The sequence below is a fragment of the Haliaeetus albicilla genome, chromosome 2, assembly GCF_947461875.1.
Source record: "Haliaeetus albicilla chromosome 2, bHalAlb1.1, whole genome shotgun sequence".
NCBI classification, from domain to species: domain Eukaryota; kingdom Metazoa; phylum Chordata; class Aves; order Accipitriformes; family Accipitridae; genus Haliaeetus; species Haliaeetus albicilla.
In genome coordinates, this window is record NC_091484.1 from 71,686,385 (window position 1) to 71,699,521 (window position 13,137).

Here is a 13,137-nt window from a genome sequence, read left to right on the forward strand (position 1 = left end):
CCCTCTCCTTCATCTAGAAATGAATCCCCCAAAGTTTCTTCATTAAGTCAAAAGGCTGATGCTGCAAAAGCACCTCTCTCATCAATCGCCACGGAATTTACCCCCCCTGTAAATAGCAGAAACTACGAAATACTTCTAACTCGAGCTCCAGTGCTCAGAAGTGCAATCTAGAGACTATATCAACATAGAGGGATATATAGTCCCGAATAGCACTACTCCATTGCAACGCCTGGGTGACACGGTTTGTATTTCGTAATAAAGTGGGTTGGTGTCGGTTTTTTTTATTATTATTTAATGCAGTCCTCGAGAATTGAAACACACAAAATGCAGCGAGAATGTTCACAATGTTGAGAGCACAGTTGTAAATAGAAACATTCATATTTCATCCGATTATAAATATTTGATACTGCAATTGTAAAACGCACGTTTTATAAACTGGAGAGAAGAAAAAAAAAATCCTTTGCTTTCCTGCTAAAAGGCAATGTCATTTAATCCTGGCTCCTAAGCAGCTGATGGTTATTCACAGAATTTAAAATTACAGTTTTTATTTTATAGTTTGATTCTTTCCTTCTTTTTTTTTTCTTTAAGTTTATACTACTATGTACAACGTGTGTCTATTATAGCTGCAAAATAAAGAGGTTTTAAGGCAAAGCGAGTAGTTTTCCCCCCACAAACAGAGTCGCAGGAGAGCCCGTTCCTGAGCAGCCGCCCACGCACACCCAGGCCCCACGCGGGACACAACGCCCCCTCCCCTCCCCCGCGTACCGTGGGGAGGGGGCCACCACGCTCCGGGAGAAACGGGTTAAACGCAGCACAGCGCCTCGAAATCCCGAAAAACTCCGACTCCAAGGAGGTGTCTGCGTGGGGAGGGGACAAACATCCACCCCCCACGGTCCCACGAAGCGTCGCGCTAGCGGGGACCGCGCCGTGGGATGGGGATGAGGATGGAGAGGAAGAGGAAACTAAAAAATATTTTTTTTCTTTTTTTTTGGGGGGGGGAGGGTAAAACGCTCCCAAATGCTTCGGGGAGGTGATGCCAGAGCGGAGCCGGGTCCCAGCCCGTGGCCGCCCCCCGCGGAGGGGGAACGGGACCGGGGGGCGGCCACGGGTTGAAGCCGCATCCCGGAACGGCTCCATCTTTTCGGAGATGGGGGTTCCCAAAGTTTTCCCAACAAGTTGGGGGCGGGGGGAGTGGGTGTGTGTGTGTAGGGGGGGATGCTAATCTCATCCCTGCATCCCGCATCCACGCCTGCATTCCGCATCCACGCACGCCCGTGGGTCTCGCTGGGGTTGGTGAGGGTGTAGGGGCTCGGGAAAAGACCCCGGGCATGTTTGAGGACGGTGCTTTGAGATTTCTTTCCCTATCGTTACTTTTATATATATTTTTTTTTAAATTAAATTCTCCATGTCTATCCCCAAAGCCAGCCCCAGACACACACATCCCCAAAAAAGAGAGGAAAAAAAAAAAAGAAAGAAAAAAAAAAAAGAAAAGGAAAAGGGGAGGGGTGGGAGGGGGAAAAAAAAAGGTAAAACTCATAGAACAAATAGGAGAACTATTTATTCGGTTCACAGTCGTGTGAAATGCAGCAATAAAAATCTTTGGACTTCAGCAAAAGTTGTTTTTAATTCTTTTTTTTTTTTTGAATTTCAAAAAACAGCGTCCAATGTCCATTAAAACAGCGCTTAAGTCTATAAAAATGTAACTTAAGCATTAAAAAAAAATCATAAAGATAGCGTCTAAAATCTCCATACAACCGAAAAAAAAAAAAAAACCAACCGACCCAAACCCCCAAAACCAAAACCAAACAAAAAAAAAATCAAAAAAATATTTTATAATCAGATATCTTGGATTTTTACACCACCTTACCTGTAAATTATATATACATAGAATATTGCAGAATTATATCTAATACACAATATTTTCACTATTAATGCTGGTATAATCTTTATACACTGGCCCTTACGTTTCTTTTTATTTTTTTTTAATTAAATTATTGCATTGTATAAACTTTGACTGCAAACAGCCCCCCCCCCCCGCCTCCCCCCTCCCTCCCTCTCCCCCCCCCTCCCTTGGCTATTCACTGTCCGACTTGCCGTCTTTCGCCGTGGTGGAGTGGTTGTAGAGCCCCTGGGCCATGAGGTGCACTGCCAGGGAGTTCTTGCTGCCCGTCGCCTTCTTGATCTTGGCTCGTTTATTCTGGAACCAGATTTTAATCTGGGACTCGTTAAGCCCCAGCTCTTGGGCCAGGCTTTGCCGCCGCTGCTCCGTCAGGTACCGGTTCGTCTGGAACTCGGCCTTGAGTCTCTGCAGCTGCTCGGCGGTGAAGGCGGTGCGCGGCCGCTTGTCCTCCTTGTTGGGGTTCTTCTTCTTTGGTTTGCGGGAGCGGGGACCTACGGCCGGGAGAGAGGAGAAGCACCGACACGGCCACGCTCCGCTGCGGGCGGCCCCACGCCAGCCGCGGTCCCGCGTGGGGGGGTGACGGGGGGGGGCAACGGGACACGCACCCACGCTCCCACCCGCGCCCCACGCTCCGACACCCACCCCCCCCACCAGCACCACTCCCACCCTAAGAAAAACAAACCCGGCTTTGTGGCTCCTCCGCTGCCAGGGGAGGCTCGGGAGGCGGCGGAACGGCAGCCGCAGCCCCCGGTACCCCCCGCCCGCCGCCCGCGCCGCTCCCTCCGCATCCCCTTTCATCCCGGCCAGAATTCCATCTACCGGCCCTTTTCGTCCCGGGGATGCCCGGCAAGCAAAGCCTGCACCAGCGGCACCGAGCTGAATTTTATTCCCTGAGCAGATTTTTTTTTTTTTTATTAAGGAAACCTCCCCCCCTTTTTTTTTTTTTTAAGGAAACCTCTTGACTTTTTTTTCTTCTTTTTTTTTTTTCTTTTTTCTTTTTTGGGTGGGTCGTAATAAATAAAAAAAGAAATGGAAATCAGCCGCCTGTTTACATTGCGAGAAGAAATCCGCCGCTTTGCTGCAGTGCCCATATGGCGCTGCACGGCCCGATCCGAATCGCCGGGATTATTCTCGGGAATATTATTCTCGGCAGCACAAGGAGCCTTTTCTGCCCGGGCCGAGCCATTGTGAGGATGTATGTTAATTAAATATTAACAAAGGAGAGCACTGGAGAACAATGGAGTAAATTCCAATTCAGCCCTGAATATTACCTCTGAGTAAGAGTTTGTTTTCAGACATTACGAACTAATTTTCAACTCGCCCTACGATCCCTCCTTCAGCTGCCCGGCTCTCCGGGTGAAAATCCTAGCTCGCCGCTTTTGTAAGAGAAACTCCCTTTATTTTTTTTTATTTATTTTTTTTTTTCCTGGGAGCAGATCTCCTCCGTGGTGCTTCCCATGCCTTCCCCCAATGGTTTCTACCTCTTTTTTAACACGGGTTTTAACAATCTGCCGGGGCCAGCCCCACTCTCCCCGCGGTAGCGGAAGGACGTTTTACCCCCTGGCTTTTTATTTTTAATTTTTTTTTCGATTTTTTTTTTTATCGATAATTTCAGGAGGTTCTGCCCAAGCCCTTGCCAAGAGACGGACCATGCCAAAGAACTTCCCCGGCTCTTGGAAACGTCCCCCGGCCCCCCCCAGAGCTGACCTGCAGCACATGGGGGGAAATTAAAAAGAAAGAAACGAAACGGCGGCCACTCCGAGGCCTCTTTTAAGGAAATAAACGATCGCGGATTGTTTTTTGGGGCCAAAAAAAAAATATAAAAAATAATCAAAGCAAGGCCAGGCCTGTGGAAATCCACTCTGCCCCCACCAAAGCGGAGCGCGGGGGTATTTTCCCGGCGGGGAGAAGGGCAGTTCGCCGGGAGGAACCCAACGCCAGATTTTTGTCTTTTCCTCCCTCTTTGCTAAAACCCGGCTGTTGGTGGGAAATGCCCCGAGCCCGGGCGGCCCCAGCTCCTCGGCGGCGGCGGGGAGGGAGAGACCTCCCGTTTCCCCCCGGCTCCGCGCATCCCCAGCCACCCTTGCAATCTGCCCGCATTTTCGGGCGATTTTTAAGCACCTCCCACGGCCCCCCCCCCCCCGGAAAAAAAAACCAAAACAAAACAAAACAAAACGAAAAAGAAGGAGCGGGAAAGGGGGGAGCGGGGTGGGGTCTCTTTCCCGGCCCCGCCGGCGGGCGGAGGGGAGCCGGGGGGGAGCCCGGGGCCGGGACCGGGGGTCGGGGGGGGGGGGGGGAGCAGGGGAGCGGGGCAGCTCTTACCTGAGGAGGGTCGGTCCGAGTACCGCGTGCAGTAAACCCAGGCGGGCCAGAGCATGGGCTGGTTCCCGGCGTTGGAGCTGGCCTGGGAGCTATCCGAGTCCGAGCTCACCGACAGGTCGCCGCCGCTCAAGCCCCGCGCTTTCAGGGCCGCCTCCAGCGCCGCGGGGTCCCCCCCCTTCTTGGCGGCGCCGTGCAGGGCCAGCCCGGCGGGGCCGCCCTCCCCCCGGCCCGGCGAACCCGCCCCGCCGCCGGGTAGCGGAGCCCCGGGGGCCGGCGCCGCGGCGGGGCTGCGGCGGTTCTCGGCTCCGGGTCGCCGGGGCTCTCCGCCGGGGCCGCCCGCCTCCTTCCTCCGCCCGAACTCGGGCCGCAGGATGTTGTCGATGAAGAAGTTGGTGATGCGGTGCGGGTGCGGGTGGGGGTGCGGGGGGTCACCGGGGGGAAGCAGCAGCCCCCGCCGCACGCCGCCCCCGCCGCCGCCGCCGCCGCCGCCGCCGCCGGGCTCCGCGTCGCCGCCGGACTCCTGCGGCTCGGCCGCCTCCTCCCGGGGGCTCCGGCCGCCCTCCTCCATGCTGCGCGGCCGGCCCCGCCGACGGCTCCGCTGCCCGCCCCGCCGCCGGCCGGGTGGCTGCCTAGCGCTTTTTGTTGTTGCTGTTGCAGTCGGTTGTTCTTTATTTTAATTTTTTTAATATATATATTTTTAGAGATATATATATATATGTATATATACACGCACGCACAGGTGTCTATTTGCTTTCGTTTCTCCTGGCCGCGCCCGGCATTCAAAATCCAGAGTTTGCAAAAAAAATTTAAAAAAAATTTGCAAAAAAAATATTAATGGTAATTGAAAAAAAAAAAAAAAGAAAGAAACAAACCCAGGGAGACCCCAAAGCCAGCAGCCGAGCCTCCACACGAGTTCCAACTTTGCCAAAAATAAAAAAATACACGGGCTCCGGTCCTCCCGCCGCCGCTCGCCGCCTCCTGCCGCCGCTCAGCCGCTCGGTCCCGCGGCGCGCTGCCGCCTTCTCCCCCGGCCACCTCCGCCGCCGCCGAGCCTCATCCGCCGGCCCCCGCGGAGGAAAAAAAAAAAAAAAAAAATTAATAATAAAAATAATAATTGGAGGGGTGGAGGGGGTGGGGGGGTAAAGGGGGGAAGAGAAGGAAAAAAAAAAAAAAAAAAAGCCGGTGCCGGGGCGGGGGGTGGAGGCGGGCTCTCAGCAGCCGGTGTCCCGCGGAGGGCAGGGCGGTGAGGGGCGCCCCGCGGGGCTCCGGCCGGCAGCGCCTCGCCCCGCGCCGCCCCGCGCCTCCCCGCGCCCGCACATGCGGGGGGCCGCCGCGGGTGGGGAGGGCGTCCCGCCCTGCCGCCCGCCCTGCGCCGCGCCGCGCCGCGCCGCGCTGCGCTACGCCCCGGCGGCCGCCACCGCCGCCACCGCCGCCACCGCCGCCGCCGCGCCCGGACACTTCCAGTCCGGATTGTTGTCCTTTAGGTTTTAACGGGGCCCCCGCCGGTGACGTCGCCGGCCCGGGCACTTCGACACGTGCCTCGGGCCAATGATAAAGCGGGCATGCGCACACGTGGTGCGGGGAGCTCCGGTAAGTGACAGCACCCACGCCCCTCCTCCCCCACCTCCCACCCACAACCCCCCCCATACACACACACACCCCCCAAAGCCGGGCCGCGGCCGGCCGCGGGGATACGCGTGGGGGAGTGGAAGAGAGAGGGGGGGGGGCCCCGCTGCGCGGCGCGCACCGCCGACCCCCCTTTACCCCCCCCCCCCAGCGCTGGATGATTTGGGTTTTTAATTGCCCCGCTGTTTAATGGGGGGGGGGCGGCATCCCACAATTCCTTGCAGAAATGCATAAATAATATTAAGCGAGCGGCGGTGATACAAAGGGGGTCCGGGGGGGGGGCGGGGGGCAGCGTGAAGGGGGCCTGCCCGGTGCCTGCGGGCTGCCCCGGGGAGGCGGGGGGGGCGAGGCGCGTCCCCTCCCCGCGGCGCCGTTCGGCATCCGCGGCGGCCGTAATTGACTCGTCCTCCCCGCAGCCGGACAGGAGCCTTTCATCTCCCCTGCCTGCTCCCGAAACCCCCCCATCCCCCCCCAAAAAGCCTTCCCGTCACCCTCCGGACACCCCCCCCCCCCAAAAAAAAATCCCTGCTTCTTTGGGACGGGAAAACCGCCGCCGCTGTTTTGCCTTTTGTCTTTAGGGAGAAAACCCCCTGGAACAAAATTAAGGAGCAAAGTGCGGCTGGATGGCCGAGGGGGTGGGGGGCCCGAGCCGGTTGGGGGGTGCGGGGGGGGGGGGTCCTTCCCCCGCAGCCGGCCCCGTTTTCCCTCCCCTGGGCCTCGGCGGGTGTCACCGCCCCGACGGGGCGCACGGCGAGGGGGCTGCGCGGCCCCGCCGAGGGCCGAGCCGGGGCCGGGCCGGGGGCTGCTGGGCTCCGGTGGCCGCCGAGCCCCGGGTGTCCCCGCTAAGTGACATTTTCCTCGGGAGGAGGCTTCCCTGCGGGGGACACGGAGCGCTCCCCGCCTTGAAGGGAGAGGGGCGGCGAGCCCTTCCCCTCCTCTTCTTCTTCTTTCCCTTTAACCTTTCCTTTTTCTTTCATTTCAAATTCATTTCCCCCTTTCCTTTGTATTTCGCAGCGAGGCGGGTCCAGCAGCGAAGACCAGCGCTGGCTGATCCAAAGTTGTTTTGCTCAAACAAGCACCTAGAGGTTAATTTCTTCAAGCGCCCCATGAAAAGCGATTAGCCTGTCTCCCAAGAAGTATTTTCTAATTACTTGGAAGCTCTCGCTTTGCTACTACCCCATAATTAAACGTGTTCAAGGTGCTGCACTTCAAATATTTCGCTCCCGGGCGGACCCGAGTTACCGATAAAAAACTTCAAACCTCCTTGAACCCCCCGTTACCTGCCCGCTCCGCCGGTACCGCGGCAGCGGTCCCATTCGTTATCCCGCTCCTTCGCGGGGATATGTGTACCCTGCGTAGGACAGGGAGGAGAATTCCTGAGATAAACACCAAAGTAGGAGATAAACAAACCTGTACAAAACAATTACTGCATCTGCCTGTCCTCTGACAATAATCCAGCACCTCAGGTATGCAGAGGCAGCGGGGGGGGGGGGGCGGGGGGGGTGGGTGATCTGATACCTAAGCGAGGAAATCTGAATGATCTTTTTTTTTTTTTTTTTTTTTTGTCTCCCAAGGTTATTTTTATCTGGGAGTTCAATCTCTGTAGAAACATTCCCCAGCAGCACGTTTTTCTCGCCGGTCTGCGGGCGCCCCGCCAGCGGCATCGCGGCGTGCGGGGGTTTTTCCTCGGGAACCACGGCGGGTCACCGGGAGAGGTGGCTTTCAGAAAATGGGCTTTTGGCTTCGTTTGCTTCTTTGCTTTAGCCTCCCCCTCGCAGCCCTTGGTGCTTGCAGAAGTCACCTCTCCTCACACCAGCCAGATTTCTTTTCCCTACGCTCCCCGCGTAGTTTCGACGAGCCTCATTCCGCGCTGCCACCCATTAAAAATAAATATATTTTCCCTCCCGCAAACAGGCGTCTGTGCGGGTACAGCCCCACGCATCTCCGTGCGGACCCCCTCCCTCGCACCCTGCTTTTTCCTCGCTGCTGCTTTTTGGCACTGAGAAGTTTAAAAGCGGGATGACAACCCCGGAGCCCGGTATTGGGGAGGGAAGGAGGGAGCGGCCGGCCGACCCCCGCCCGCCTGCGGGCAACGGGCAGGCTCCGGGGCCGGGCTGCGGGCAGGCTCCGGGGCCGTTCGTGCCGCTCCTCCGAGCAAAACCCTCCTTCCAGCTTTTCCCCACACTGGGAAAAAAACCAACCCCGAGGTGCTGGGAAGCCAAAATGCCCAGAACAGTTGTTGGAACCCAGGGAGGGTGTGCGCTCCCCTCCTTCCCCCGCACCGTCTTTCCAACGCGGGGGATGACTGCCTGCAGAACGTTGGCACGCAGGAAAATTCGCCGGGTTTTCAAGCCATTCCCCCCATTTGGAGCCAGCCCCTGCCGCCGGAGGAGGTCTGGCAGCGGGGTTGCCCTCGCCGGGCACAGCCCGGTCCCACCACCCCATCCCCGAGGCCGCCCCCCCCGCCCCCCCATTTCCCTCCCGCTTCCACCCAGCATGGACTTTTATTTCCAAGCGATGCCGTTTTTTAGGCAGCTTTTGCCAGCGCTTTGGAGCCGGTGGCTGAGGACGGAGGAGAGGGGAGAGGTCGCTGCTTCTCCCCCCCCCCGCCTTCCTCCGTGCAGCAGGCGGTGTGCCAGGCACCGCCCGGCCGTGTGCGGGCTCAGCCTTCTCCGGGGTCTCGCATCATTTTGGGAGGGGGAAAACCAGCGCCGACCCCCGCTTAAGCCCCAGCCAGGCTTTCCCTGCAACGGGCGGGCCGGGACAGCTCAGCCATCACAGCTGCATTTCCCCGATGCCGCCGGGTTTTCACTGCACAGCCGACAACCAAAAAATTAAAAAATCCTAAAAAAAGCCAGATTTTTCCCAATTGCTCCCCGTGCCAGGCGGGATCAAGGCCGCTTTGCGGCTCCCAGCCCCGCAGCCTGTCGTGGGGCCGGCGGCGCCCATCCACTTCAGGCGGGGTAGACTTTCCCGTCAACGGGGGTAAAAGGACGGGTTGGAAAGAGTGGCTTCCACTTTTTTTTGCAGGATCGTGAAAATTTCACGACCGGCTTGCGGCGAGGGCAGAGCCCGCTGCTGCCGCGCCCGGCCCGGCCCGGGACGGGTCTCCCCGCGGAGTGGCCGCGGGCCCCGGCGTGGGGCACGGAGGATGCTCGGGAATGAACGGATGAGGTTGCATGTCACAGTCCTGACTCGGAAAGCAGCTTACAGTCACGGCTGCCGTCCGCAGCACGAGTGGCTGGGGGGATAAACTCACCCCCCACCCCCCCTCCCACGGGAGGGACGATGCGCGGGTGGGGGGTGAGAGCCGGCCCCTGCCTCGCCCTGCCGCTGGCCCTGCCCTGCCTCTACCCTCCCCCTGCCCCTGGCCCTGTCCTCCCGCTGCCCCTCTCCTCTCCTCTCCCCGTCCTGCCCCGACCCTCCCCCTGAAGCCCCCCCCTCCCCCTGTCCCCCTCCGAGCCCTGCCCCTGCCCCCCGCCAGGCAGCGCGCACATCTTCCCCTCCCGCTCGGCGGCTGGGGCGGCGTGCAGCCCTCACGGCCCCAATCGAAAACGATCCAATAACACTGATAAAAGCAAAAGACTTTCGCCAAAATTCGGTGGAGGGTCAGCCACAAGGTAAATGCCAGCCCAGAGCCCAATTATATGATGGCAGAAGAGATGGTTGGCAGAAGAGAAGAGAAGAGAAGAGAAGAGAAGGGAAGGGAAGGGAAGGGAAGGGAAGGGAAGGGAAGGGAAGGGAAGGGAAGGAAAAGAAAGGAAAGGAAAGGAAAGGAAAGGAAAGGAAAGGAAAGGAAAATAGAATAAAAAAGAATAGAATAGCAAAGAATGGGAAATAAAGAAGAAGAGAAGAGAAGAGAAGAAAAGGGAAGAAAAGGAAAGAAAAGAAAAGGAAAAAGAGAGAAAGAGGAAGGATGGAAAGAAAGAAAAAGATAAAGAAAAGAAAAGGAAAAAAGAGAGAAAGAAGAAGGAAGGAAGAAGACAAGGGAAGAAAAGGGAGGAAAAGGGAAGAAAAGAAAAGAGGAGAGAAGACAAGAAAAGAAAATAAAAGAAAATAAAAGAAAAGACAAAAAAGGGGAGAAAAGGGGAGAAAAAGAAAAAAGAGAAGAGAAGAGAAGAGGAGAAGACGATAGAAGGAAAGGAAAGGAAAGGGAAAAGAAAAAGAAAATAAAAGAAAAAGAAAAGAAAAGGAAAGAAAAGGAAAGAAAAGGAAAGAAAAGAAAAGAAAAGAAAAGAAAAGAAAAGAAAAGAAAAGAAAAGAAAAGAAAAGAAAAGAAAAGAAAAGAAAAGAAAAGAAAAGAAAAGAAAAGAAAAGAAAAGAAAAGAAAAGAAAAAGGAAAACCCAATGGTTTCTCAGGGCGGAGGCAGTGCTCGCTGCAGCGTGGCCCGGCACCCGCAGCCCTCTGCGGCGGAGCCCTGGTCCGGTCCCCGGGGCCAGCGGGGCCTCACCACAACACTGGGTGGCACTGGGTGGCACTGGGTGGCACTGGGTGCCGGTTCCCTCCCCGGAGTGCCTGGACTTTGTTCTGCTGTGCAGTCACCTTACAAACCCACCAGCCCAAAGTGTAGCCAGGGATGAAACTCCCAGCCCCTGCGGGAAAGTTTTTTGGCCTGTGCAAAGAAATACTTCGTGCCCCATCTTAGAAAACCCTCAAAATTTAATAATAATAATTTAAAAAAAGCTGGGAATGAAAGCTCCTGCCAGTTTCTTTGAGTTACACCCACAGACGCTTTGTGAAGAGCCAGAAAACCGGCCCCCAGTGCCAGCCGCCTGCAGCTGTGTGGGACGTGCCCGGTTCAGCCCGGCCCGGCCCGCCTGTCCCCCCCCGAGGGACGCTCCAGCTCCGGCTCCGGCTCCGGCCCCGGCTGCGGCCCCGGCTGCGGCTGCTGTCCCGGGCAGGGCGCTCGTCCCCCGGCTGCGGCCGCGGCCGTCACCCGGCGCCTCTCCCGGAGGGCATCCGCCGGGGCCACCGCCGGGCTCGCGGTTCGCTCGCCCACCTGCAGCTGTGGAGGCAGAAAACCTTCAAATACGGGCACAAACGTTTCCCTGGAACCTTTTTTATTTAATCTTCCCAACACGATGCGTCCCCCCCTGGTTTACACGCACGCACTACATGCAGGCGTACGCGCGGCACCTCCACAAGTGTGCACACGCGCATATATCGCGACTGAGGAAACGTTTCCCCGCTTCTCCCGTGACTCGGAGGAGTTAATCCGTACAGACACAACAGAAGCTGTTGTGACGGTAAAGTTCAGCAACTCTACACCCAGCCCGGCATTAGCAGGGGCTGGGGCGGGATGCTGGGAGCTGCTCCTGCACTTTCCACGTAGGCAGCTTAATTCCCCTAAACTCCCTTGGATTTACACCTCGGCATTTACTCACAGCTAGAATAAAGCCACCGCTCTAATTAACTAGGTAATTTCCACTCCAGCTCTCCACCGGATAATCAACTTTTATGGTCTCTCGAAGGCTATTTTCCAGCTGTTGCGGACCGGGAGCCCAGCCGTGCTCACCCCGCACCGCCGCGGCTGCGGGGTTGGGTAAGCCCCGAGCGGGGTGCGGAGGGGGGTCCCTGCCCTCCCCGGCAGAACCGGGGATCTCTGCCCCTTCCCCTTCTTGCCCGAGGCTTTCCCGCAAGTCGGGGATGGGGGGGTGGTCCGGTCGGCCCCATTGAGGGGATGGTGCCCCGGGCTGGGGGCGGGGGGGACGGGCAGTGAAGGACAACGTCCCCCTGCAGAAAAGACGGCGAGGGCAGTGCTGGGGGTTGGGCTCGGCAGGGGTGTGGGGCCGTTTGGCTCCTCCCGATAAAGATGCCCGTTTCCCCGGGGTGCCCCCCACCCCTGCCGGGGCACCGGGCTGGGCCGAGGGGCTGCCCGCAGCGGCGGGGACGTGGCCCGGACACTCTGGGTACACACACATACACACTTCATTTTCATTTTCGAAGTGTTTCCAGGATTAAAAAAAAAAAAACCCAACGCAACCCAAAACACACCCCCAGATCAACCAACAAACAAAAACTGCTATTCTCAGCCGGGACTCCCCCGGAAGGAGAAAAAGGAGTGCTGCAGGCTGGAGGCAGGACTCAGGCGGGATGCAGAGGGGACGGCGAAGATGCTCGTCCTCGCTTCTCTTTGCTCTGCGCAAAAGTTCCTCGGGGGAGAAAAGCAGCCCCGACCCCCGTCCTGCCCCGGTGCCTGCAGCTCTCCCCGTCCTCCCCCCCCCGCTCCTGGGAACCCTCCCCGCGCCCCTCCGCGGCCGCCGGGCCTGGACGGGCTGCTCCAGTCCGCAACGCTTGAAAGGCGGCGGGGGGCAGCGAGGGCCTGCCGGGGGGAGGCTGGGCCGGGGGGCGGCGGGGGCGAGCTCTCCGCCCCACGGCCCCAGCACCGACTCCGTGCGGGGCAGCTGCGGGGGAACGGAGGAGGGGCGGGCTGGGGCGGCCCGGGGTGGGCAACTTCCCTCCTTCCCACATCCCCCACTCCCTTCCTTCCTTCCTTCCTCTCCCTTTTTTCCTTCTTTCTTTTCTTTTCTTTTCTTTTCTTTTCTTTTCTTTTCTTTTCTTTTCTTTTCTTTTCTTTTCTTTTCTTTTCTTTTCTTTTCTTTTCTTTTCTTTTCTTTTTCTCTTCTCTTCTCTTCCCTTCCCTTCTCTTCTCTTCATTTATTTTATTCTTTCTTTCTTCCTTCCTTCTGGCCTTTCTTCCTTTCTTCCATCCTTTACTCCTTTCCTCCTTTCTTTATCTCCCTCTCTCCCCCTTCTTCCCTTTCCCTTTCCCTTTCCCTTTCCCTTTCCCTTTCCCTTTCCCTTTCCCTTTTTTCCCTTTCCCTTCCCCTTCCCCTTCCCCTTTCCCTTCTTCCCCTTCCCCTTTCCCTTCTTCCCCTTCCCCTTCCCCTTCCCCTTTTCCGCAGTTCCCCTCACTCCCTGCTCCCGCCGGTCCCTCGGACTATCGCAAACCACCCTTTGCCCACCGGAGCGCTGGAGGGGGGCGGGGGGGAGCGGGCGGACGCGCCCCCACCCCCCCCGCCGCCTCCTCCGGGCCGCCAGCGGGGAGCGCCCCCGCCTAACGGGCCGGCATCTGCTGGCGGGCGGCGGGGGGGGGAGGCTCGGCGGTCGGGGCTGTGCCCGCCCACGGAGGCATCCCGTGGGATGCTCCCACCGGCACCGGGGCGGCGTGCCTTGCCAGCCCGGCGGGGAGAGCCCGGCGGCCGGCTCTGCTCCAGTGACAAGGCGGGGACCTGCCAGTTCCGCAGGCGGGCCCGGGAGAATAATAAAATAAAACCCTCGGGAACAT

At 58.0% G+C, this 13,137-nt stretch overlaps 1 protein-coding gene across 1 annotated transcript; it reads right to left on the reverse strand.

The window, feature by feature from the left end:
- Positions 1-869: 869 nt before the first annotated feature.
- On the reverse strand, positions 870-5,691 carry EN2 (engrailed homeobox 2). Its single transcript, XM_069778203.1, has 2 exons — positions 4,223-5,691; positions 870-2,391 (listed from the first exon to the last, which is right to left on the reverse strand). Exons 1-2 carry the CDS (start codon positions 4,788-4,790, stop codon positions 2,075-2,077), a joined length of 885 nt encoding a protein of 294 aa, XP_069634304.1. The 5' UTR covers positions 4,791-5,691; the 3' UTR covers positions 870-2,074.
- Between the last annotated feature and the right edge of the window lie 7,446 nt (positions 5,692-13,137).

Excerpts from the sequence above, each read along its gene's own strand:
- EN2 (XM_069778203.1), bottom strand. The coding sequence starts at position 4,790 with ATGGAGGAGGGCGGCCGGAGCCCCCGGGAGGAGGCGGCCGAGCCGCAG. Across the intron at positions 2,392-4,222 it reads CTCGGACCGACCCTCCTCAG|GTCCCCGCTCCCGCAAACCA; the intron begins GTAAGAGCTGCC and ends TCCCGGCCGTAG.